The sequence below is a fragment of the Scophthalmus maximus genome, chromosome 5, assembly GCF_022379125.1.
Source record: "Scophthalmus maximus strain ysfricsl-2021 chromosome 5, ASM2237912v1, whole genome shotgun sequence".
Taxonomy (NCBI): Eukaryota; Metazoa; Chordata; class Actinopteri; order Pleuronectiformes; family Scophthalmidae; genus Scophthalmus; species Scophthalmus maximus.
In genome coordinates this window covers 19365070-19389121 of record NC_061519.1, presented here as the reverse complement: position 1 = coordinate 19389121, position 24052 = coordinate 19365070, and the positions used below count along the sequence as shown (strand labels likewise).

The window sequence follows — 24052 nt, the reverse complement described above, 5'->3', positions numbered from 1 at the left end:
TATTTCCTGAAAAAGACTCATTGTTTAAGAGTCTGAAGCAGCAAACATGTGTACCTTAATATTTATGTAACAATGAACCACACTGCACATCACATTCTGTCTGTGTGATATCTTCACCCTTCTGCCTCCATCTATTGACCAAAGTTGGAACTCCACCTTACAAACACATGCCTGCACTCATCCCATTGCACTCAATGTTAGTGTGAACAGCATTTTTAACAGCAGGGATTGTTTACTCTGGGTATTAATATGTTGTCTCTCTCCAGTTCATTTCATAGTAAGGTTGCGTTTGTTTTCATTTATATGTATTAAAAGAACAATTACCTGTCCTGCTCGGAGGCCATGTCGGTTGGTATAAAAATATATATATATATATATATATATATATATATATATATATATATATATATATATATATATATATATATATATATATATATATATATATATATATGTATAAAAGCAGCACAATGGTGCAAATTAATCTTGGTGGATCTGAAAAAAAAAATCTCAATATAGAATAGATTATTTTCTTTCTGTCATGTACAGTTACTTCCCTTTTATGATGATGTGCAGCAATGCTTTATGCTCTCTGTAATTGCATGAATTATGCAGTTGATTCCCTGGCTCATTAAGTATGTATTGACATATGATAATGTTGGCAGTGCTATCATGGGCCATCTTTTCATCCAGGCACCTTGTATCATAAGGGGCATGGCAGACACAAGAGTCGCCTGCAGGGATGTCATTTTGTGCCAATAGATAAGCTAACATGATGTGATAACAGCCACTATTGTATACAGTGTAGCACATCAGACTCAGTGTGTTATGAAATGTAACGTCTCAAACGTTTTATGCATATGCACAACGTCTATTTTGTTACAGTGAAAATAAGAGATAATATTTTAGTTTAGTTTAGTTTTTAATTCTGATGAACAAATCTCCTATATTTTCTAAGTAAAACATCATTTTCATAGAACACTTGCCTCAGCATGTTGAGAGTTTCATCTCACAACTGAGCAATCTAGTGTCTAGCTCTAAATTATCTGCAAAGGCCTCTGAGAGACGCCCGAAGACACTGTACAGTTAAGTTTACACCCAGGGAGAAAAACTGTGGAAGAGGAATATTTTTTAAATCTGTCCGATTTCCTGATTGTGATTTTATCTTGCAGCGATGAGGCTCAAATACAAACCCTCTGGGTGAATTCCGCCCATCTTACCATGTGAAGTTTTACAAAGGCCTCGCGATCTTAACCATTTCAAATGGGGGACACATGAACTCTGAAAGCACTTCACTTGCTTTACTGAAGACAAGACGGATACGCTTTTTAAATCACTGCATATTTTTCCACCAACCACAGATGACTGAGACGACTTTGTGAAATGATGTTCATTTCTTAATTATTACATAATATACTCATGATTCTACATAATGCACATAGGCAGCCTGGCAATGGAAATAAAACTAAGAACCACCATCCCATTAACTGAAAGCAGGGAAGATCTCATGCAGATAGATACAGATCTAGTTTTAGCTTGATCAATTAATTATTCATTATTTCATTATTTGTCTGTTTTTTCTTGCTATGTTAGATTTGTTTAATGTGGATCTAATTTCTCTGGTATGTGGATTGTGTATTTTAAAAGATTTTGTTTGTCCAAGTTTTAACACTGAAAATCTTCTTTCTTGAACTTGTCTCTCTCAAGAAAGAAATCTTGATCTTAGTGAGACTAACCGTGTAAGTGAAGGAATAACTGAAATGATTAACAGTTATTCACATTTTACAATTAGTGAGGAGCAACCATGTTCATATGAAAGCTGAAAACTTCATTCGCGATTCAATGTATGTGTTTGAAATTAGTTATTTTTCTGTTTCACAGAACACAAAAGAAAGTAATACTGTAGGTTAAACTGAAAAACTATCCAAAGTTAATAATCATATCACCCCATTTACTTGTGTACACAGCCACAGCTCATTTGTTATTGTCTTGTTGAGTTCAGTTTTACTGAAGGCAAAGAAAGAACAGCATTATCTTCTTTTGTTTAATATGGTCACACGAAACTTAAAGTCGTTTGTCTCCCATGGACATTTATGTTTTGCATACTGAATATGCCTCTCCTGTGCCTGACTTACAAGCTGTCTTACATTATCATTGATTATTATCATTGGTGATGTTTGACAATGCTAAAAGACAGAGTTAAACATAAAAACACACAATAACATAGATACAAATCATTCAAAACATTATAGACCTTTCAAACATGACATTATGAGAGAAAAGAGGGAACAGCTAGCCTGATAAAGGGAAAAATACATAGACCCCTTGCAAAGAAAGATAAATGCATTACACATATGTTTCCTTCTGATGTGTTTGGGTGAAATCGGTTGTTGTGAAACAGTGACCTCTAGAGGGAATTTGTCTTATAAATCATTACACGGACTAAAGCTTCAGTTCACAAACATGTATAAATAAACAGCATGGATTACTCAATGCATATGCCATTGGTTCATAGTTTGTAAAACACAATGTGTGAAACAAACATACATTCAATTTAGCACAGTAGAACGTGGGAAGAACTGATTTTAATAATGTCTGTTTTAAATTTAGGTTGTATGAGACTTAGAAATGTATTTATTTTCTAATGTATCATCTACTCAGTCGCTGGTATTTGGTCTGATGTTGATTCAATAATGGGATGAGACCATTGCAACCCAAGACCGTTGTTTGTGCTCTGTAATGACAGTCGAAGAACTAAAGTAAAAAGAAAAGAAAAAAAAGAACTTGATGAATCAACAATACTGTTTGTTTTTGGTATGATAGATCTATACTAGACATTTCAGTTGCATCAATGTCCCGTCCGCTGTTTTGCTTCTCTTTTTTTTAGCAAAGCAGTCAACCAAAGGAATTTAGAATGTTTTTATTTTTTTATTTAGAGCCTTATTCTTCAAATTTATGAAACCCAAGTTTTAGTTTGATAAACTCACACTGGAGCTTGCCACAAACCCCAAACTGCCTCCGCGTTGCAGCAGAAAACAGTAGCATCCACACACTGCAGCCTCCCGTTAACCACACCCCTTCTCATGTTGCAGCAAAACAGTCCACAGCGATTTCTCTCCCAGTTTCCCACAATGCACCTGGAAAAGTACAGTGACGAACGAACAGACCCATGAGAAATCCGAGTCTGTTTTCAGAGCCGAATCTTTTGAACCCGTTCAGTAGCACGCACATATTTATTTGTAAATGTAATTCATTAGATTTAATTCAAGCCCGTTGTCCTTGTGGGTTATGCAGGCAGTAAAGTAAAGGCTTAACAACACATATATGGCCGCTACATCTTAAATGTAAAAATTGTCAAATTAGACACATGGAACAAATATCAGATAATTTAATATAAATGTTACACTTGGATTATTTTTCAACTAGTGCTTATAAATCTTATATAAATTCAGCGTAAATGTTACAGCACTTTCCTGTCAAAACCTGCCAGTTAACCTACCTTGTAAATCGGGTCTCTGCCGGACGAATCGTTCACGGACCGCCCATCAGCAGATGACAACAACAAAACAGACAGGGCTACTGAGCGGCTGTTAGCGTAGTTAGCTACGTTAGATAAACAACTGGTTGTCCAGCCCGTGTGTTCCATCATCTCGGCTGGGCTTTGCCAAATCTGAATTCTATTTTTACAGCAGTATGGTTAATCCGTGCTACTAACCATGGGTGTCAGCGTTTCGTGTCTTATTTAGTGCAGTTGACGTTAGCTAAGTCACTTGGTGAGCTAGCTCTAATGTATGCCAATCTAAAACAGGTTAGCTAGCTAGCTCAGTTGCTAGCTTTGTAGCTAGCTCGCTCGCCTTGGCGAGGTGGAGACCAAGAACGGGGAGATGCGAGCAAAGTGAGGTAAGACCAGCAAACGTGTCTTTAATTAATTCAGCGTGCAATATCACCCCTATAACCACATGATTATATATGGGTGGAGTTCGTTATTATGGCTAATCGTATTGCATTTGTCAAAACCATCGACATTAGACGTAGAGGTCCTGCGCTAGCCTGACAGCTGTGTTAGCTAATAGCCAGTTAGCGCAGTCAGCGGCTCACTATTGGATAGCTAGCCTGCTAGCTGCTGGCTCCTTCTCTGGCACTGTAACCACGACTGAGCGGAGGCCTCGGTTAACACCAATGAACTTCAACATTTCACACAGGTAACCGTGAACAATGGGAGGCCCAGAGACGTGCCAACCTCTGTTGGCGGCGATTAGCTGATCTCAGCCCACGTTCCCGATGGTTGTGTCTGTGATGGCAACTTAGTCAACGAGGCGTTTTGTGTTGTCACGTTCACATCAGTTGACAGCGAGTGGTCGTGTAGCACCAACTCAGTTTTGTAATGCCTCAAACTTGGCTGCTCGGGAGTTAAGCCCTCTGTCTCGCCCCCTCTCCAGGCAAACGCCAATAAACGGGCCAAGTGGCTTTATCTATTTCTCAAGGCAGTTTACCAGTGGACCAATATATCAGGGGCTTTCTAACATAAAACAAACGTGATAGTCTGTTGCTGGTGACCAGCAACAAGGTGGCTGCCCTACTAGGCTAAATTATTCAGTAGTCAAACTACAAGAGTCTTGACAGGCTTTTGGTGGAAGGTGATGGTGACGCGGTGGCCCTTAAAGTTAAAGATACACATTATCTCAAGAGACAGGCTGTTATAATCATCTCACCAATGATTACAGCCCATGACGTAGCCCAGAAAACATCACCCATGGGTATTAATCAAGTAGAATCTGAATCAGAATGATCTTTGTCATTGTACCCAGGTATAATGACATTTCGCATGGCTGCTCTCATACGGGGCGGGGGACAAGAAATAAAAAGCAGCAACATACAAATGGAAGCAGTAGTGGACAAATAAAGCAGCAGCTTGTTCAAATATGACTTTGAAAGTTACATGAAAATAAAAGGCACAATAAAGATAAAATGCACTGGTTAAAAAAAACCAAAACGTACATTTAAACATTTACTGAGGAATGTATTTAGTTAGAATGTTTCGAGTAGCGTGTCAGTCTTTGAGGTGAGCGTGTGTCAAAGACTTTGATGTGTCTGTGTACAAGTCTTTGATGTGTCTGTGGGTTTGTCCCATTACCAAAATGTCAAACTTTGATACAATACTAGTATAAAAAAAAAGATACTCAATACCACTTTCAAATTCATTTTTTTTATTAACAGCTGGCATAACACTCAATCCAGGTACTACTGATCACATACCAACATAAGTAATACTCTTTTTGAATGTTTTCCCTACCTTCAATGAATTCTAATAATCAAATGAAATAATTGTATAATTGTCGCTGGGCACGGTGAAGGTCTCTTCTCTCTGGCGGCCGTGCAACTGGCATACCACCCAGTAGCACAGTTAGTCAGGATGCTCTCAATGGTGCTCCTGTAGAAATTTGTGTCTTGTAATTATAATACAGAAGACTTCTTAAATGTACCAAACTGAGATTATCAACTATCTCATGTTCATGTTTGTGTTTTTCCGCAGGGTGGCCTTGAATGACTAAATGAGCAAGATAGGCAAGTGCAAAGAAGTCTGGGAGTTTCATCATGAAGTTGTATGTGTTCCAGGTCAACAATGGCAGCACATTGACATTTGACACTGATCTTGCTGTGCAGACGTAAGCAACTGACATTTTACAAATAAATACTGTAATTTTGGTCAGTACTGCTTATTTATTGTGACCTAAATGCATTCTTCCTTTGTTCCAGTGTACTGGAGCTTAAACATGCAATCCAAGCCAAGTATAAGATTGCAATTCAACATCAAGTCCTTGTTGTCAATGGAGGGGAATGTATGGCTGCAGAGAGACGAGTCTGCAGCTACAGTGCAGGCACTGTAAGTCTGTACAATTTGTTGCTTGTATTTGTGTTTTTTTTTTGTATTGTCCTTGACGGTATACTAATTGCGTATGTGATGTTCCGATTACTGATATGTTACGGTCGATCCATAGGAAACCAACCCCATATTCCTGTTCAACAAAGAGATGATCTTGTGTGACCGGGATCCAACGATCCCCAAAACCACCTTCTCGATTGAGAGTGAGATTCAGGTCAAGGTGGAGGAGTCTCTACTGATGCCAGCTGTTTTTCACACTGTTGCCTCACGAACACAACTTGCTCTGGTAGTTAACTACTTTGTTTTGTGTTCACATTTCAGTGGGACAAATCTTTTGCCTAATCCATTAACTATGTAATGCTCCTAACTTGCCCTGACATTACATTCATGTCTTTTCAGGAAATGTTTGAAGTTGCCAAGAAACTTTGCTCTTTCTGTGAACGTTTGGTTCATGACGAACACCTTCAGCATCAAGGCTGGGCTGCTATCATGGCTAATCTGGACGACTGCACTCTGTCTTATCAGAAGTTGCTTATGAAATTTGACACTTCATACTCAAATTATCAACATGACTTGGAAGAAATCAAGGTGAAACTTACAAAGTAAGTGTTGCCAAGGAGAACATGTAATTTTGAAGTTTGATAGTCCTACCCAGTATTTTGGAATTTGAAATACAAAGTAATGTATAGTTGTTAGTCACTAATATTTGCATATGCCTTGTTGACACTTTGAAGAATGCAATCACAATCTTAGTACAATTAAATGACAAAAAACTGCAAGTAGTATTTCTGCTAAAATGAAATTAGGTCAATCGACATTTCCTCAAAATTTACATTTTGTTATTTCTTTCAGGTTAGGGACAGCGGTTTCTGTAATGGCTAGGATACCCCTGCTGGAAAGTTTGACAAGACACAGTTACAGAGAGAGCATGGAGAAGTCCACTTCAACCCCAGGGAAGGATTCAGATGAGACGGAAGGAGAAAAGTCCACCGAGTCTGCGCGCTTCACAGCCGAGGCAAAGAGGCCCTCCAAGTTATCAGCATCCTTCTCTGTCTCGGGAGCGGCCACAAGTGGTGACCAGGAAACAAATGAAATGACTGACAGTGGTGGACTGAGAGCTGCGCTATTAGATGATGATGATGACGACGACGATGACACTCCCTACTTTGCAAACCTGTCCTCCTTCAATGTCACACTATTAGACTGGATCAACGTGCAAGACCGACCCAATGATGTGGAATCGGTTGTGAGAAAATGCTTTGACTCTATCAATAGGGTAAGTCAATGATGTATGACGAGACATGTAAACATACTATTCAAAATAAATAACCTTTAATGTGGGGGTGAAAGTTTTCATTAAAATGTGTCTTTATTTTTTTCAGCTTGACCCACGGCTCATTCAACCCTTCCTGGCAGATTGTCGTGACACAATTGCCAAGTTAGATAATCAAAACATGAAAGCCATCAAGGGGCTTGAGGACCGGTTGTACGCTTTGGACCAAATGATTGCAAGCTGTAAGAAGTTGGTGAATGAACAGAAAGAACTTGCTCAGGTACAGTACGTGAAGTAAGAGATGAACACTATTTAATGACTTTCTCTGTGTTATTTTTCATGAATTGCGCATGTGCTTTATCTCTTGCAGGGATTTTTGGCCAATCAGAAGCGGGCTGAAAACCTGAAGGATACATCTGTTTTGCCTGACTTGTGTCTGAGTCACACCAACCAGCTGATGATCATGCTGAACAACCACAGGAAGCTGCTCGACATCAAAAAGAAGTGCACTACTGCCAAACAAGAACTAGCAAACAACCTTCAAGTCAGACTCAAGTAAAGCTGAAAACCACTTCTTCTTCAATATTTATTGCCTGCTCTAGTTCTGTCATAATTCACTTCTTTTGAATGCATTGTGATTTTGGCTTATTTTGTTTATTCATATTCTGACTGGTTTTTAGAAAAATTCTTAAGTCAAGGGAAACATGTTTGGAACTTTGGTTAACTAAGGGTGTTAATGATTTTGACACAGATGGTGCTGCTACGTGATGCTTCATGCAGACCAGGACAGCGAGAAGCTTCAGGCTCTACTCAGACTTCTGACAGAGCTGATCGAAAGAGTGAGAGTAGTCGAGGCCCTCAGTACTGTGCCCCAGATGTACTGCTTGGCGGTGGTGGAAGTCGTCAGGAGAAAAATGTTTATGCGCCACTACAGAGAGGTCAGTGCCGAACGCCATTATTGGAAAACTAATTGTGTGTCTAGACTTAGTAATACAAAGAGTCAAGCTCTGTTTTCCTCTCTAAATCTGGAGCTTTTTGGTACGTTTGGTGCAGAGCACTTAATTTAAATATTCAACTGCATCGTTCTCTGACTTTGCCACTATGATGAAGAGGGAACAAGCCTTTTTACAGGTGCTTGACAATTAAGTTATTTTAAACTTTATTTTAACTTATTGCTTGTCTTTTTATTTCTTGTTTTTTAAGGTTTTGAATGAACATAAAAAAAAAATTTAAATTCTGAAATGTTGAATGTTACAAGAGTATGATAATATGATAATGTATGCGTGAGCTAGCAAGATAAACTGGCGTTTCGGTCCTGTGTGATCACCAAAAAAGGAACTTAGCCGAGTGTCTATGTGCCATTTCATCGGCACATCACATGCTCTTGTAGTGTTCTAATGCAATGGCTGTTCCCACTGCATTACCATTATACTGAAACCCATCCCTCCTATGTACTGCTGAGTCCAAATGTTGTGTTGGAGAAAGAAATAGTTGGAAGCTTAAAAGAATTATTGGAAGCTGGACTTGATTTTGCATTTCAAAATATTTTCTTTTGAGAGTCTGGGTTCTTTCTTTTGAACGATGCGGATAATGAGACGATGATTATACAGTTTTTTAACAGGAATGAAAATTAACAATCTTGCTTTGTGGCATTTAAACCTTTTGTCTCTGACATTAAAGACCTGCCCTGAAAGAGGACACTGAGAGAAATGCAATTGTTATTTTGTCGTAGTTAAGTCTTTGCCTATACTCTTTACAGTGGGCTTATGCACTCGTGAAGGATGGGAAACAACTGTACGAGGCAGAGAAATTCAAAAGGGAATCGTTTGGGAAACTCTTTAGTAAGTGTCTTTTGAAAACACGACAGACGACAATTGATTTGTCACTTTACAGAAAAATTTCCTTTTGAAAGATCTGCCTTGATCTGTAAACCTTCGTGTTTCTTTTCAGGGAAGTCTTTCCTCAGAAATCGTTTGTTCAGAGGACTCGATTCCTGGCCTCCAACATCCTTCTGTGTGAGTTTGAAAACATTTTGGTTTTGACCATGTTGGTCTTATCATGTATATTATTGCGGCTGTATTTTAAGGGGTCTCCTCTCTTGCTGTTTGTTATTAATTAAAGACACGAAAGCCAAGAAGGTTTGACGATGAACTTCCAGACATCTCACTCGAGGACCTGCAGTACTTGAAATCTTGTTGTCCTCTAGAGGTGCAGCCTTTCCTTATGTAAGTCATTTTGAGGTAAAACCGTCTCGACCAATAAACATAGGTAGCTTTTGAATTTTGTATATCCATTTTTAAATCGAATGAATTTTGTGGGGGATTTTTTATGCAAAGCCATGTGTTTTCTGTTAAATAATGTAGTTGTTTTTAAAAGTTTACAGAACAGAAAACAACTTGTATGACTCTTTAGGGATTATTAAAGGGATTATTTCTGTGAAAGAAAAGGCAGCAAATCCTGATACGGATCTAATGGTGTGGAAATTGGCCTGAAACCAATTATAGTAATAACTTATAGACGTCTGCCTAAGACTGTATTTATCATTCTTTCTTTAAATACGTTACTCATACTTTCATATTTTTTTTCAGGCTTCCTACACTGTGTGACTTTGAGCCCTTAAATCACCACGTAGAGACGCTTCACCAGCTGGTCCAAGCAGCACAGAGTGTGGATGAGATGTCCAAAACTATTACTGACCTGTTAAGCGAGCAGAGGGTAATGACCGCCTCATCAACAACATTTTAGTTGTGTTATCTAAGAAATAAGATGTAAGGGATATTGTGTTATTCAGACCTTTATGTTATTATCAAAAGTGGAAAAAAAAAGTCAGTCAAAAATCACTAAGAGACTGTGGACAGACTAATTAGAATGTGGCATTGCGCCACATTCCATGAGGTACAACACTGTGGACTGGTTACTTTGAAATAAAAAAAAATAGTTGTTATGCATAGTATGAAATCCAAAATGTATTTTTACACAATGAATGGTTTTATTTTAGCTTTTCTCATTTGTTTGGGTAATAACTTCTCTCTCCTCTTCCTCTCCCTTTTTCTGTTTTTACTTTCCAGTCCTCCTGTTGTTACAGTGCCCACAGATCAACCGTACTGACCCCACAGGCTGACAGTATACCTGGGAGCTCCACACCAGTCTCACCCAAAACCCCCGCCTCCCTTGGCCTTCAGGGAGCCAGCTGCCAACCCCTACACGTTCCTGTCCCGGCTCCTCTAGAGGACCTGTCCCCAGACAGCATCGATGCACAAACATTTGACTTTGAAACCATCGGGCATCCGAACATGGATCCCGTCCTGCAGCAGGGCTCGCTCGACCTGGATTCTCTAGCGGAGAGCCCTGAATCTGACTTCATGTCTGCTGTCAATGAGTTTGTGATTGAAGAGAACTTGACCTCCCCGAACCCTATCAGTGACCCCACCAGCCCTGACATGATGGTAGAGTCTCTGTACTCTTCAGTGATCAATGCCATTGACATTAAGCGAATGCAGGATACCACAACGCTAGAAAGAGAGAATTTGAGAATCACTGTCCTCAAACAAGTTATTGACAAGTACCAGTCTGCTGCAGAGGAGTCCCATTCCAACTTAAGAAGTGTAAAGGACGACCTCTATCACTTACGAGGTCTAGTATTAAAAGAACATCATGACTTTAGCTTTGTCCTGAGGAATACGACCACAGAAGTGCGCAACATCGTGGACAACTTCTGCCAGACCCATGAACTGAAGTTGAAGGAGCAGCATCAAAGTGAGCTTCTGTCTGTTCGGCAAGACCTTGAGAAGCAGGTTCAGACACTAATGGAGGAAAATCAAGTAAACCAGAATATTGTCAGAGACGTCCAGCGTGCTATGCTCGAGCTCGAGGGGCTTATGGAGCGCAAAGAGAAAGAACTCACTCAGCTCGAGAATGAGCGAGAGAGATGGGTTGAAACCGAGAGCGGCCTGACGGAGAGGATCAAAAACCTGGAGCAGACCATCAGTGAGCTAGCTGAAGAGATCAAGACGCTCTCAGCTGCAAGAGACTCCCTGAGCAGCCAACTCGAGAGTCTGCATTTTGAGATTGAACGTGGCCAGCAGAAGATTCGACAGGAGTTGGAAGTTGTTGAGCAATCTCACTTGAAGGAGCTTGAGGTCAGAATGACGCTGGAGCACAAGGTAGAACTGGAGACTGTCTCCAAGGAGAATCAGGAGGCTCTGGAACATCTGGCTGCTGAAAACAGTACGAAGTTAAGTGAGGCCAGTGATCAGCATGCCACTGCTGTCAGAGAGAAGGACAACCAAATCAAGGACTTGGAGGCACGTATTACTGAGCTCGCAGAACTCCGCTGCAAACTAGAGGTGGAGCTAGCCCTCAAAGAGTCGGAGACGGAGCAGGTGAGGCTCTTATTTGATGAGGCCAAGGTTCAACAGGCTGAGGCTGTGAAGTCTCAGGTAGAGGCCGAGACCAAAGTCCTCGACGAAGAGCTGGCAGACATCAAAAAACAGCTTCAGCTTAAAAATGAGGAGTACGAACTGGACCTAGCAGAGCTGAGGAGCCTCATGAGCATTGAGAAGGACCACTGCATCTCAGAGCTGGTGGACAGACACGAGGAGGAAACTATTTTGTTGCGCAGCGAGCTCTCCTCCATGCAGCAGCAAGTCCAGGATGCTGAGAAGAACCACATTGAGCAGCAACAGAAACTGAAGCAGGAATTAGACCAGCAGGTGGCTCTGAATGAGGAGAGAGAAAAGCAGTTCAGTAATTTCCAAGAACTGGAGCAAGAGCTGAGGACTGCTGTCAACAATTTGCAGGCAGAAAATGATCTGCTCTCAAACAAACTGGAGCAGGACAGACAAGCGTTTGAGAAAGACCTGGAAAAACAAGAGTCCACCAAGGTCGCATCACCAGACGCCTTAAAAGAGTTGGAGCTGCAGAAGGAGGAGACGGAGAAGAGACTGTCAGAGAAAATCAAACAACTTGAGAGTGAGCTTCACGAGAGACAGTCTTCAAAAAGGTAAATGACCAATCACAATAACAAACTATGGGGCTGCAACCAACGATTATTTTCATTTTGGATTAGTCTGTCGATTCTTTTCTCGATTAATTGATTAGTTATTTGCTTCATAAAATGGTGAAAAATTTCAATCGTGTTTCCCCAAACACCGAGATGATGTTTTGTTATTTCCACTCACCAAAGATATTTACTTTACTGTCGGAAATATACAAATCTAGCTTTTTTTTGTGTTTCTCCACATTATAAAACCTCCGTGTATTTTGCTTCAATGTAATGTACTTACTTTTTTTAAACCACTAAATATTCTTTACGAGTGTTTGCATATATTACCCTGTCAGAGTGAAAGTCTATCGGGTGCTTTTCAGTGACGACGGGTTGTCGCTGCACGTCCAGGCGAGCGCAGACTCCGGAGCACCTCTGTCTCTGGACTCGGCACTACAGGAGCGGCTGCAGCAGGAGAGGGCCTCGCTGCAGTCGCAGATGGAGCTCCTGGAGAAGAGGAAGAACGAGGAGATGCAGAACCTCAAGACGTCACTCATCGCAGAGCAGCAGGTTAGTTTACGTGCTATAGATTGGCTCGAAAAGTACCGTGTCTTGTTTTCGTGTATTGATAACTAGACTTTTATCAAATTTATTTGCGATATGATTTACAAGGGATAGATCATTCCTGTAATGCACATTATTCACCTTGAAATGCTGAGATTAAGGCTACATACACACGTACATTAGTACAATACTTTTGCTTGGTTTACACTTGGCGTCGACACTACTCTGGAGTTTTAAAGCCCTTAGAATGGAGACTTTTGGAAACGCTGCTGGACTTGTTTTAGTCAGAAGACATTTGAAACGATGACTCAGAAAGAGAATTGGGATGCGTCAACACAATGTGCTTCCTGTTTACACCGGTACATGAACGGTCATGTCATATGCATTTTCAGGTGTGTTAGTATGGACAGAAAATTACTTCTGCTACCGAGCTATAACACTTGTCTGCACGGAGATCATTTTCATTTTAGGACAAAAATGTATTATGTGTGGATGTAGCCTAACTTAACTCTGTAATATTAAAAGCCAAATTTGTCCATTCAAATTGTATCAATTAGAGTAGACTAAATGTTTTACACACCTTTCAGTATAATGCAATAACAGTTCAACAGCACCCCCGACTGCATCCTCCAAAATGACAATAAAGTTTAATCACCACCCCTCTAAGCTTCATTAGGGTTGTATTTATTGCAACGCTGTTGTATTAGACTGCATTTGTTTTCGCTAGGTGTACTTAATAAACTGACAACTGTATGTAGCTCCCCTATTCTCTGCCTAGTCAACTTTACTCAGTGACCCCTTGCAAAGTAATACAATCTAACACGGCAGTGAGTTTTTATTTTTAATAGTTATTGGCTCCGTCACTTTCAGCCAGTTGTATTTAATTCCAGGTGAAGCCTTCTCACACATCTAGAGATCAGGCTTATACACATTTGTCCAGCAACTCCACTCTTACTGTGCTGGCACTAATCTCAGTCTGTCTGGATACCAAAGGGGCAGCAGAAAGACATCTGAACTCTTACCTTCTTCTATTTGTATTTTATCACTCACTGTTTACAAATAGATAGATAGATAGATAGATAGATATATACCTTATTTAGCCAAAGCTGGGAAATGCCTATGGCATCGAAAGACAGACCCCTTTCTGTTTCACTCCACTTACTTTGCAAAAAATATGGTACTATTCCGCCGTTGTTACCAATTCTTTTCTTCATTATTTAAAAACTTTTGACCCTGCATAATTCAAGTTGATATTAGTTTTTTTTAATCCCCAGATATAATAAATGGTTAAAAGATCAGATATGGAACAACACTGACTCAAATTCAAATAAAAAATAAATGCTCTGATATATTGTCAAATCTGTATATATTCTGTGACCTAGCTGTTAATCCCTTAAAAACTATAAAAAATAATTTTTCTGTTTTCTAGACTAATTTCAACACTGTTCTAACCCGAGAGAAGCTGAAGAAGGAGCAGATCATCAACGAGCTCACGGAGAAGCTGCGGACAGTTACCCAACAGCAGGACAAGGACAAAGGTGAGTGCTTTGAGAGGAGGACTATCGTTTATATAGGTCAGTTTTTATTAAAGATAGAACAAGATGATAATTTATTCTTTTCTGTCAAAGGAATAGTCAACCTTTTAAGTTTTAAGTAAGAGAATGTCAGCGTTTCTTCTTATTGACACCATGTTCACGTATCGCAGGTCTGATAGAGACGCTCTCTGAGGACCGGGCTAGTGTCATGCAGGAGAAGAAACACTTGGAAGAGGAGCTAAATCGCCTGCGCAGCACTGCACTGGTCTCCTCTGCCTTCTTCACTCCTAACCCGTCGGCTCACGAGGTCACGGAGTCCGGAGCAGGAGCAGCAGCAGCATCAGCCAGAGCTCTGCCTGCAGCTGGGGCCTGTTCCTCTGAGCCCATGACCGAAGCTGACAGACTGGCCTCTGTGGCAGCCATAAGAGACGACGAACAAGTCGACTCAGCAGTGGAAGCAAGCATGGTGACAGTCCAGTAAGCATCTTCCCTCCAGTACACGTTGTGTTGTTTGAGATGTGTTATAGTAATCGTGGTCTCGCCTACTGGGAAGAAATCACATTAACGATTAACGCTTCTGCATACGTTTTAACCCCGATTATGACCTTTTTGACATTATGACCAGACCACGATTGACAAAATACAAGTGAATCAAATGTTATATAAGAAAATGGTTTCGTACTTTCATGCTAAAGATTTATTTAGCTCACTGATGTGGAAACTGAATTATCTCTTAAGAAATATGTGACATACATAAAATGCTATAGAAAGTGAAGATATCAGGCTTCTTCTGTAGAGATGTAGCTCTGGTGAGAGACTAATTGAAGAGATTCAGTTAGTCCATCTCACTGAAGTCTGTGTAAAACCAGTTAATGCTTCAATGCTTTCTCAAGAATAAGTTTAAGAAGCAATAAAGATCAGACAGATATTCATTCAGACAAACTAATGTCCTTCAGCAATTTTTTTTCTCCCTATTTTTTTAAATACTGTAAACTTATTTAGTTTCCTGTACTTTTTTTCCTACGTCATTGTTTTTTTTATTACTAAGATGCTTTTTTTTACCCAGCACATAATTCAGAAAAACTGCATTTCATGTAATTTTGCTTTCTCAGCATTTTAGTCGTATCTAACACTTGTAGCAAAGTTGCAGCAGCCCTGAAGGAGGCTGCTGTAGAGAGGCTTTTATGTTATAGTGATATGAATATTGGTTGACACACAGAAACCTTTGAGTTATTGAAGGGGGTTTTCAAAATACAGTGACATTGCGTACAATAGCCAAAAGTGGAAAGACAGAGGACATTTGACAGTGGAAGGCAGGCCAAGCGTTTCAGTTATCACATCAAGATTAAGCACGATTAACTTGTTAGGGTATGACAATTATAGATACAGTATTTTTGAAATTTGAAAGAGGATGTCTCTCAGTAACCTGATGTTGTCTTTATTGTAGTGATAATATCCTGATGTCAGAGGAGAAACAGCGGATAATCATACTTGAGAGGGTAAGTACACACCTTTATCTTTCACTTGGGTTTCCAAGCACAAAATGCTGCGTTTCTGAATGTCTCTTTATGTTAAATGATATTCTAATATACGTTGCAGACTTTACACATGAAGGAAGAGGAAAACAAGCGCCTCAGTCAAAGATTGGTAGGTTCATTATCATCACTGTGGGCTGTGCAGCACCTTCTCCACTAGGTGGCAGTAGCATCGAAGAGTAAAATCCTGACCCACCAGGCCAAAGAGCTCATCAACGCGAATGGATTTTTAAAGAGGAGCATTTCATAAGAATGTGAAGAGGGATGAATTTTGGTGAAATTACACTCATAAAAAATAAACATATACTGTATGTGTTTAAAATAAATACTTTTGTGGTTAGAAAAGTTCTTTTTTATTTAGGCCTGATTCAAAAAGAACACAACTAAGATTAGTTCTAGTATAATTCTGTCAATGGGGTAAAAGTACAAACGCTCATTACTAAGCCTATTTCTTGCAAATCTCCAGTCGGACAGATGTTCAACTAAGTCCTCTTGGAAGTCGTTTGTAGACAATATTGTAAACTCTCTTCTGTAACATGTGTAATGTCGCCCTAATCCTTTTCTTTGTAGATGTCTCAGAGCATGTCGTCCGTGTCGTCACGGCATTCGGACAAAATCGCCATCAGAGAGTAAGTGAATAAAAACGTAACACAAGGCCTCAACATTTGGTTGCTGATGGGATTTTTAACTACAAATCTGACCATAATTACATGCAGTATAATTATACACATCATTACCTAATTAGCACTAATGTGTTGTGTTTTTTTTTGTGTGTTAGCAGTTTGCAGAACTCCTGATTCCATCGTGTCTTTGTCCATCTTTTTATCTTTCAGCTTCCAGGTAGGCGATTTGGTTCTGATCATCCTTGATGAAAGACATGACAACTACGTGCTGTTCACAGTCGGTCCCACCCTCTACTTCCTCCACTCGGAGTCGCTCACTGCGCTGGACCTCAAACCAGGTCAGACACTCTGAGCCTATGATGAGAACAGTGGTGTGGGAATTTGTTTTGTGATTTACTAATAAAATTATTATATCAGGTTGGATTTCATTTGTCAAATAGGAATGTATGTATCATAATTGCCAGTGTGCATAGTATATGTACATATGTTGTCTTTGCTTGATAAGTTAAATGTTTATTTGAAATTAATTTTTTCTCTTTCTTTTTTTATTGTTCAGCATCAGGGACTTCAAGGCGGCCGTGGGTTCTTGGAAAAGTGATGGAGAAGGAATATTGCCAGGCAAAAAAGGTATTGAGTCTATATCAAGTAATAGAATATTACGTAACTAATATTTTTAATGAATATTTAAGAAACTATTTATTAACATAGCTGAAGTGTGGACCTGAAAATCACGTTTTAGTGTTTGAGTAATAAACTTCCACACCGAGTTTGGACTTTATTTTTTGATGTGTCGATCCCCGTCAGCACGGTTTGAACCTTCTCTCTGTCTCTTCCTTCACCAGGCCCAGAACCGGTTCAAGGTTCCCTTAGGAACCAAGTTCTACAGAGTGAAAGCTGTTCCATGGAACAGAAAAGTATAATAGCTGGAGTAATGCGCTCAAATGTATATTTATATTGCTTAATTTTTGATCAGAATCTTTTCGTCATAATTCATAACCTGAAAACTGAGAGACCTTAAAAATGGACAGAATTAAGAGCGTCGTCATACCATTTTTAGTTTCAGTTCAAAATCCCAACTGCTACCACATTTTGTTTGTTTTCTTTTAAACCCAGATTTGTTATTGTGGACCAAATGCTATTAACATTATTAGGGCATCGCCCTATACACTGTGGCACAACGCCATCTGACCTGTGTGAAATTGATAAAGATTTGGATGTTAAATATTAGTTCTCATTATCAGCATTTGTCCTTTTGTGGAAAATAATGTCTCATTATCAACATAATTAAATGAAAATATACATTTATTATAAATGTTTATGGAGGAATGTTCATGGCATGCATATTGATATATTTTCTTTGATTTACTTATCCAGATAAATGTTGTAGTTGGAAATGTAGTTAATGCTGTTTGTTACTCACAAAGCAGTATGGCCCTCTGTCAGTACTGAGATGTACATTATGGCCGGCTGATGAAAACAGTCGGCTTTGCAATCCTTGAAATGCACTTTCAAAAAAACAATGCTTTTGTTGAATTGAAAAGGGAAGTAATTGAGCTGTCAGAACTAAGTAAATATATCAGCACAAACTTCTCACCATCATAGAATATTGATATGTAGAAAGGACTACTCTGTGACTGTGTTTCATTATCGGGAGACATTGTACATTACCCATCAAATCACACATGTAACAATAAATCACTGTATTGTAAAAGATAGAGTTTTGAAACAATAAAGGATTGATCCCAAACATATCCTGCTGTTTGTGTGATGGAAAAGCATTGCTCCATACTGGGGATTATATTTTTCTGCTAAGAATTGTACAGTATATGAATCTTTATAATGTTCATTAGGAAGTGAAATGTTTTCCTGTTTAAATGCACAAATATTTATTACATCAATAGACAATCCTTCATCTTTGGGACGATTTCTGTATTAACGAATGAAAAACAAATTTTATTATAACTTGCTATTAGGAAAAAAAATACACCGACTTTAAGGACAATTTACAGTAAATAGCTTTTTTTTTAATGATGCTTTCAAATAATTTTCTGGGGGATTCAGGAGTCAATGTGGAATAGCACAGTATAGTGTATTCACTTGATTTCGCATTTCTGCTTTTGTGGAAACATTAATGTTGGCACACTACTGCAGGAAACAGACTTCAAAAAGGCTTCAAATCGGGGCCCAAGAACGATGCGGCCCTCATGGAGAAGGAAGCCCACCAACATCACTTTCCCAGTTCACAGCGGGGAGCATAGCAGCTCTCTGCCGAGCACTCTCTACCATGTGGGTCTAGGGGTGTTTTAACAATGTTTAGCTCTATTTTCTCCATTTAGCATAAGCCTGTTGTCACATTTGGATGGCTCCTTCATAAATTGATGGTGTGATTCCTACAAATTTCGGGACAGGCCTGAATGACAAAATATGCAACACAACATTCGATACCGAGGTGGCTGGCAAGCACCAGCCATGTGCACTGGACAGGCTCTTAGTGTAAATGTTTACAACCCCCCACTGAGCTCAGTGCTGCTGGGAGTCACTCTCATCAGGCTGAATGGGATTTAACATTGCCATGTGTAGTCTCTAGCTAGTTCCACCATTAAAACTGCCTTTGACTCTCTGTCAAAACTTCTTTTTTTTTTTTTTATTGAATGACAACTTCTCTTCAGCACGATGTCATGAAATTGGCTCTTGTTTAGCAGCAAGCGTGGCGACTTTATGTGGCCTGCCTCTTTGTTTTCATTTTGTAATTTTTATTTCAACAGGAAGGAATGACTTAATCCCACAGGAATCAAGACCTAAAAACTCAAGTCCTAAAATACTAAAAATTTTATTGTACAAACCAAAAATTACAAATTGCATTACAAATTTGAAGTGTTAAAATAGTAAACCCCCCCCGCCGCCCCACAAACATAAAAATATGATCTAGTCATACAAACAGGTAGACGCACATGTAAAAATATTACACAAATTACATTTCTTAAAGGAATACTTAATACTTCAATTTTAAATTTCGGAGGTGACGTAAAGGATACTCATTTTGCCAGAGTTGAGTTGATGTTTTACCATTAGAACCTCTTTTAATGGACCACACAAATAAATGTGCACTTATAATTTATAGAGTTGATAAGACAGAGAATTGTAAGATTTAACATTTATTTTTGACAAATGTTTATTTCTTAATGATGAAGCAGTGTTACTGCCTGTTGAACCTTTCATAAGAAAAATTCCCTCCCTAAAATGTTATTTAGAAGAAATTAAAAATAATTCCCTTACACATTTAAATTCAACTCTTTTATTGCTATCATGTATCAAAAAGTTCAAAACCAACTTAACTTCTGTATGTACAAAAGCTATAGATTCATCACAAATATTTTCCAGTAATTGTATAGGGACAGGATTATTAATGCAGCCTTCAAATGCCGTCAACTGAAATTCATAGACATATTATAATAGCTTTTCTTTGCATGTCAACATATGCTGGAGGCACTAAATTAAGGTTTAGATGAGTAAATGTGAAATATCAAAACCATGTCAGAGACGACTCACAATGAATGTCATACGGTCTCAGATCTCACCCTTTGTTACTGATATCTCCTGCATTTGAAGATAATACACAAGTTGTATTTGATTTTCCAATATCTCTGACTCTGTAGTAGATAGACGGAGCCGCAAATAAACAACCATTATTTGTGGAGTTAATATATGCATGAACTTCAAATGATGGATAAATGAAAATAAATAGGAAAGCCTTAACATAACATTTATATTTTCAAAAATCTAAATGGGACGAGTGTGTTGAAGAACAGCCAAGAGGCATTAAGGCTGAAACTGCAAACCAAGGTGTAAATCGACTTAATGCCATCACATTTCCACCCTATTCATGCCTAAGAAAAGGGTTAGGGAAAGAGATTAGGTTATATATCTGCTGTCAGGGACTGAAGAGACCAAGTGGAGAACTTCACCTAAACAGAACGATGATCAAACAGACATGCTTTAACAGACATGCTTCATAATCTCATCCGTTATTGTCCTCTCTCCGCCTTGACTACAGGTTCAGAAGGAAATCTTAGACAGGGGCAGATTAAATGTGTGATGAAATGTCTGCGAAATATGTGAGAATGCGCAATGTGAGGATGGCTGATTTTCTACCCACATGACGAGCATAATCACTATTAGTAACACATATCCACATAAATATGATAATTCAAAATTTAAACACATTTATTGGGTTCATATTGGAAATCATCAGCATCTGATGGCATAGTTTTATGGATAATTACTGCCACAGAGATAATGCAGCATATGAAAGGGAAGCTTTGAGGCTTCTCCACTCACTGGGAGGAGAGTGCGTAGGTTTAGTTGTGCATCTGAGCTGTGCCCGAAAGGCAAATGTGTGGAAAGTTTGGTGACAAGCATTCCAGCATGTGGCTAACAAGATTGCATCTGGTGAGCAGAAAGTGTAGGATATAGCGTAACTACATGTTTAAAGGGTAAATTATTTTCACGTTAAGTTCAATGCCACCCGTAATCCCTCCAAATATAGATGGAAGTATTTCATTTTTCCAGAAGAAAATAATTATTCAAATACCCCATAGTGCAAATCCCATTAATTTAGTGCATGACACAGTTTTTGATTTGCTACCACAAAACAAAACCGGAAAAGAATCCAGCAAAACATTAAAATCTGTTGTCTTATTTTTGGTAATCTGGCTGCTTACTGACAAGTAAATAATCAATACAAATAGTTCTGAAGTGTCTGAAAATAGACAGGCGATTTAAACTGTAACTAACAGCCATGCATTTTCCAGCTGCAGTGCAGTGTTGAGGAAATGACACCAGCTTTGATGGGTTGTATAGCTTTTGAGATGAGCCTCTTTATGCCGCTTGCAGTTCCATTATGGCTTTGTTCGAAAGCTTGTTTACCTGCTGATAACATACACTGGTGGATTCAGGAGCACCGATCCAAAATCTGCTGCCAAAGTCACTCAAGTCTCATTGTACTGCAGCAGGGGAAGAATGAAATGTTTATGCGGAGGGGAATGCAAATGCTAAATGTGAAATCAAACTATGGGACCAATAAGGGATCAGAACAACTTTGCCAGGTTTTATTTTTAGCCCAGTTGCAATGCTAGCTTTGTGGAACACTCCTCAGTTTAGCCTCTGTGCATCTGTGTGCTTAGGTTTTACTCAGTGGAGAAATGCTGTTCCAGTTTTAACAAAATGTTCAACAAACTGTAGATGCTAATTTTCTTTTCCAAATAAAGTGAAGAGGATATGATCAGATTCAATCGTTTACCATCACTGAAAAGGACCTACCAGAACACGGTGCTGTTTTTCTCTCCTTCTGTTACATGCGGTATCAAATAACCAGCAGATCAAAAACTGCTCATCACATCTCATCGTTGTACATCACGCGAATATTTTTTTTGGATTTCACTGTTAGAAAAGCTATGGTCTCGGGTCAAAGGAATAGCCCCTTGGTTTGCATATTAAAGAGACTTTACTAGACCTCTGTTAGCCACGCATCTCCATGCAGGCAGGTCTCCAGGGGGCCAGCAGGGCCCCACAGACGGGCAACTAGGGGGCCAGGTGACCCTGTCTCTGAGGTTAGCAGGAAACACTAAAGAGGGATGGGCAGGGAGCTGAGGAGCCACTGAGTGCGAGTGTGCAAGGCTGGTGATGGCAGCTGTCAATGGTTTGGAAGGAGAAGCAGACAGATTGTGCGTTCTGTTGGTGCAGCCAGTTCGCCACCTGGCAGGCTTTTCCTTGTTAGAACTTCTTGCTGTTTCTGTTCTCATCAGAGAAATGTTTTTCCTCTTATCCTCTGTGTTCAGGGGGAAGTTAAATTTGTCCAAAATGTATAAAGATGTTTAGAGAAATGCAATTGTTTAAAGTATGCTCTGTGCAATCCACAGAATTTCTGCAGCTCAAATACAGAAGGAGAAAAAAAAGCCCCATTAATGGACATCAACCTTGGTCTGGATGATGAACTACATAATTAAATTAAATTTACTACATACAGAATTAGAGAAGGAAGAGGCTCTGCCCTGTGAGGGTTGACTGTTTGAGCTACATTATTTAGTTGTGTTCTTTGAGAAAGGGGCTATGTTTAAAGGGGTACGATTTGCTTATAAAAAATAATCTGTAACTTTCAAATCCCATCACAGGCATAAACACCGCTCCATGTTGTTCAGTTGTTAAGAAAAAAATGCAAACGTAAACCATGAACAGCTTAAAAGTACATTTAAAAATCAAATTTGGCAGTCAGTCCTTGTTCCAACAGGATTAAAAAAAAAGTCTTTCATTTGATATAAATATATGCAAAGAGAGTGGTGTGGTGATCTGTGTGCCAGAGGTGGCGCTTTACTCTGGATATTCTGGCTTGGGCCTGTAAGGGACATAAATTAACATGAATTAACACATGCATGCAATAAGAAAATAATTAATTCAAGTTATCAGTCACCTCTTCCATTCCAGGAATCTGATTGACAAGATAAAGTAATGTGCAAACTGCTTTTCAAAGCTAACAGCCTGGAGCACTCCTCCTATTAGTTAGTCATTCCCTCAGTATCACACCCGGAATCTGTCATTTCACAATTTTCTCCTATAATGCATATGTGCCGCTCTCACCACTCCACTACAGCAACTGCCATCTAACAAGTTGACACAGGGAATGATACAATTCACGTCCAGTATTCAGTTCCATATACAGCGAGTGTCTGAGGCAGGCAGGTCAAGAATATGGTACATTCTGTTCTCTCTTAAAAATTGCTTTTTGTGGGAATCTGAAGAAGATAGATAAAGCTCCAATGATACACCTCAGATGAGGTTTTAGGATTTAAAACACTTTATACACAAAATAAATAGTTTGTTTCAATGAATTTATACAATATTCTCCCTTAAGATTCATATGGTCAGTTTATATATGATATGATATATATGTATACTCTATACTTTATATATATATGACTTTATATATGATATGATATATATGTTTACTTATATACTATATATATCACTTTATATATGATATGATATATGTATACTTATATACTATATATATCACTTTATATAGGATATGATATATATGTATATTTATATACTATATATATATATCACTTTTTATGATATGATGTATATGTATACTTATATACTTCATGTATATCACTTTATATATGATATGACATATGTATACTTATATACTATATATATATATCACTTTATATAAGATATGATATATACTCTATGTATACTTATATACTTAAAAATAGGCTGTTACATAAGAGGCATCAAAGGGGAAAAAAATCGTGACTTTTTCTTCGTCTTGAATGTGGAGTTTTGATGCCTGATGTATAAATTAAGTCTTTCCAAAAAAAGAATATTATTATAACTTTATTATTACACATGTTCTCACCTTCGTACTGTGAACGGCCACGACGGAGCACGAGGAGATTGAACTGACACTTGACTCGAACGTCATCGTCACCGGCTCGTTAGCTGAGTTAGCTCGTGTAGCATGTTCACATGACGAGTGTTGACACCACGTGAGTGCGTGTGAGACATAATGTCGTTCTCCAAAAAAAAAATGCCCCCCAAAGTCTTGTAAGTCGAACAGACTCCACGAAGTATAACCAGCCTTTGACAAAAGGTG

General features: G+C 38.8%; 2 protein-coding genes across 2 annotated transcripts in view; both read left to right on the top strand.

Moving 5' to 3' along the window:
- Positions 1 to 3579: 3579 nt before the first annotated feature.
- On the top strand, positions 3580 to 18149 carry rb1cc1 (RB1-inducible coiled-coil 1). The gene is made up of 23 exons (XM_035633188.2): positions 3580 to 3900; positions 5534 to 5666; positions 5758 to 5884; positions 6000 to 6170; positions 6284 to 6486; positions 6737 to 7160; positions 7267 to 7437; positions 7528 to 7712; positions 7909 to 8095; positions 8917 to 8998; positions 9108 to 9172; positions 9279 to 9382; positions 9746 to 9872; positions 10226 to 12159; positions 12525 to 12711; positions 14135 to 14243; positions 14411 to 14717; positions 15688 to 15739; positions 15840 to 15887; positions 16346 to 16404; positions 16609 to 16736; positions 16955 to 17025; positions 17241 to 18149. Exons 2-23 carry the CDS (start codon positions 5596 to 5598, stop codon positions 17316 to 17318), a joined length of 4890 nt encoding a protein of 1629 aa, XP_035489081.2. The 5' UTR covers positions 3580 to 3900; positions 5534 to 5595; the 3' UTR covers positions 17319 to 18149.
- A 5755-nt stretch (positions 18150 to 23904) lies between these two features.
- st18 (ST18 C2H2C-type zinc finger transcription factor) overlaps positions 23905 to 24052 on the top strand; it is a 41318-nt gene continuing 41170 nt past the window's right edge. The window contains exon 1 of the mRNA XM_035633710.2: positions 23905 to 24049. The gene's annotated coding sequence lies outside the window, so the exon portion shown is untranslated. The remainder of the gene's footprint in view (positions 24050 to 24052) is intronic.

Bases quoted from the DNA above. Each gene is read 5' to 3' on its own strand.
- rb1cc1 (XM_035633188.2), top strand. From the start codon at position 5,596: ATGAAGTTGTATGTGTTCCAGGTCAACAATGGCAGCACATTGACATTT. The intron at 7,713-7,908 runs GTAAAGCTGAAA...ATTTTGACACAG, and splicing joins AACCTTCAAGTCAGACTCAA to ATGGTGCTGCTACGTGATGC. The intron at 15,740-15,839 runs GTAAGTACACAC...TATACGTTGCAG, and splicing joins GGATAATCATACTTGAGAGG to ACTTTACACATGAAGGAAGA.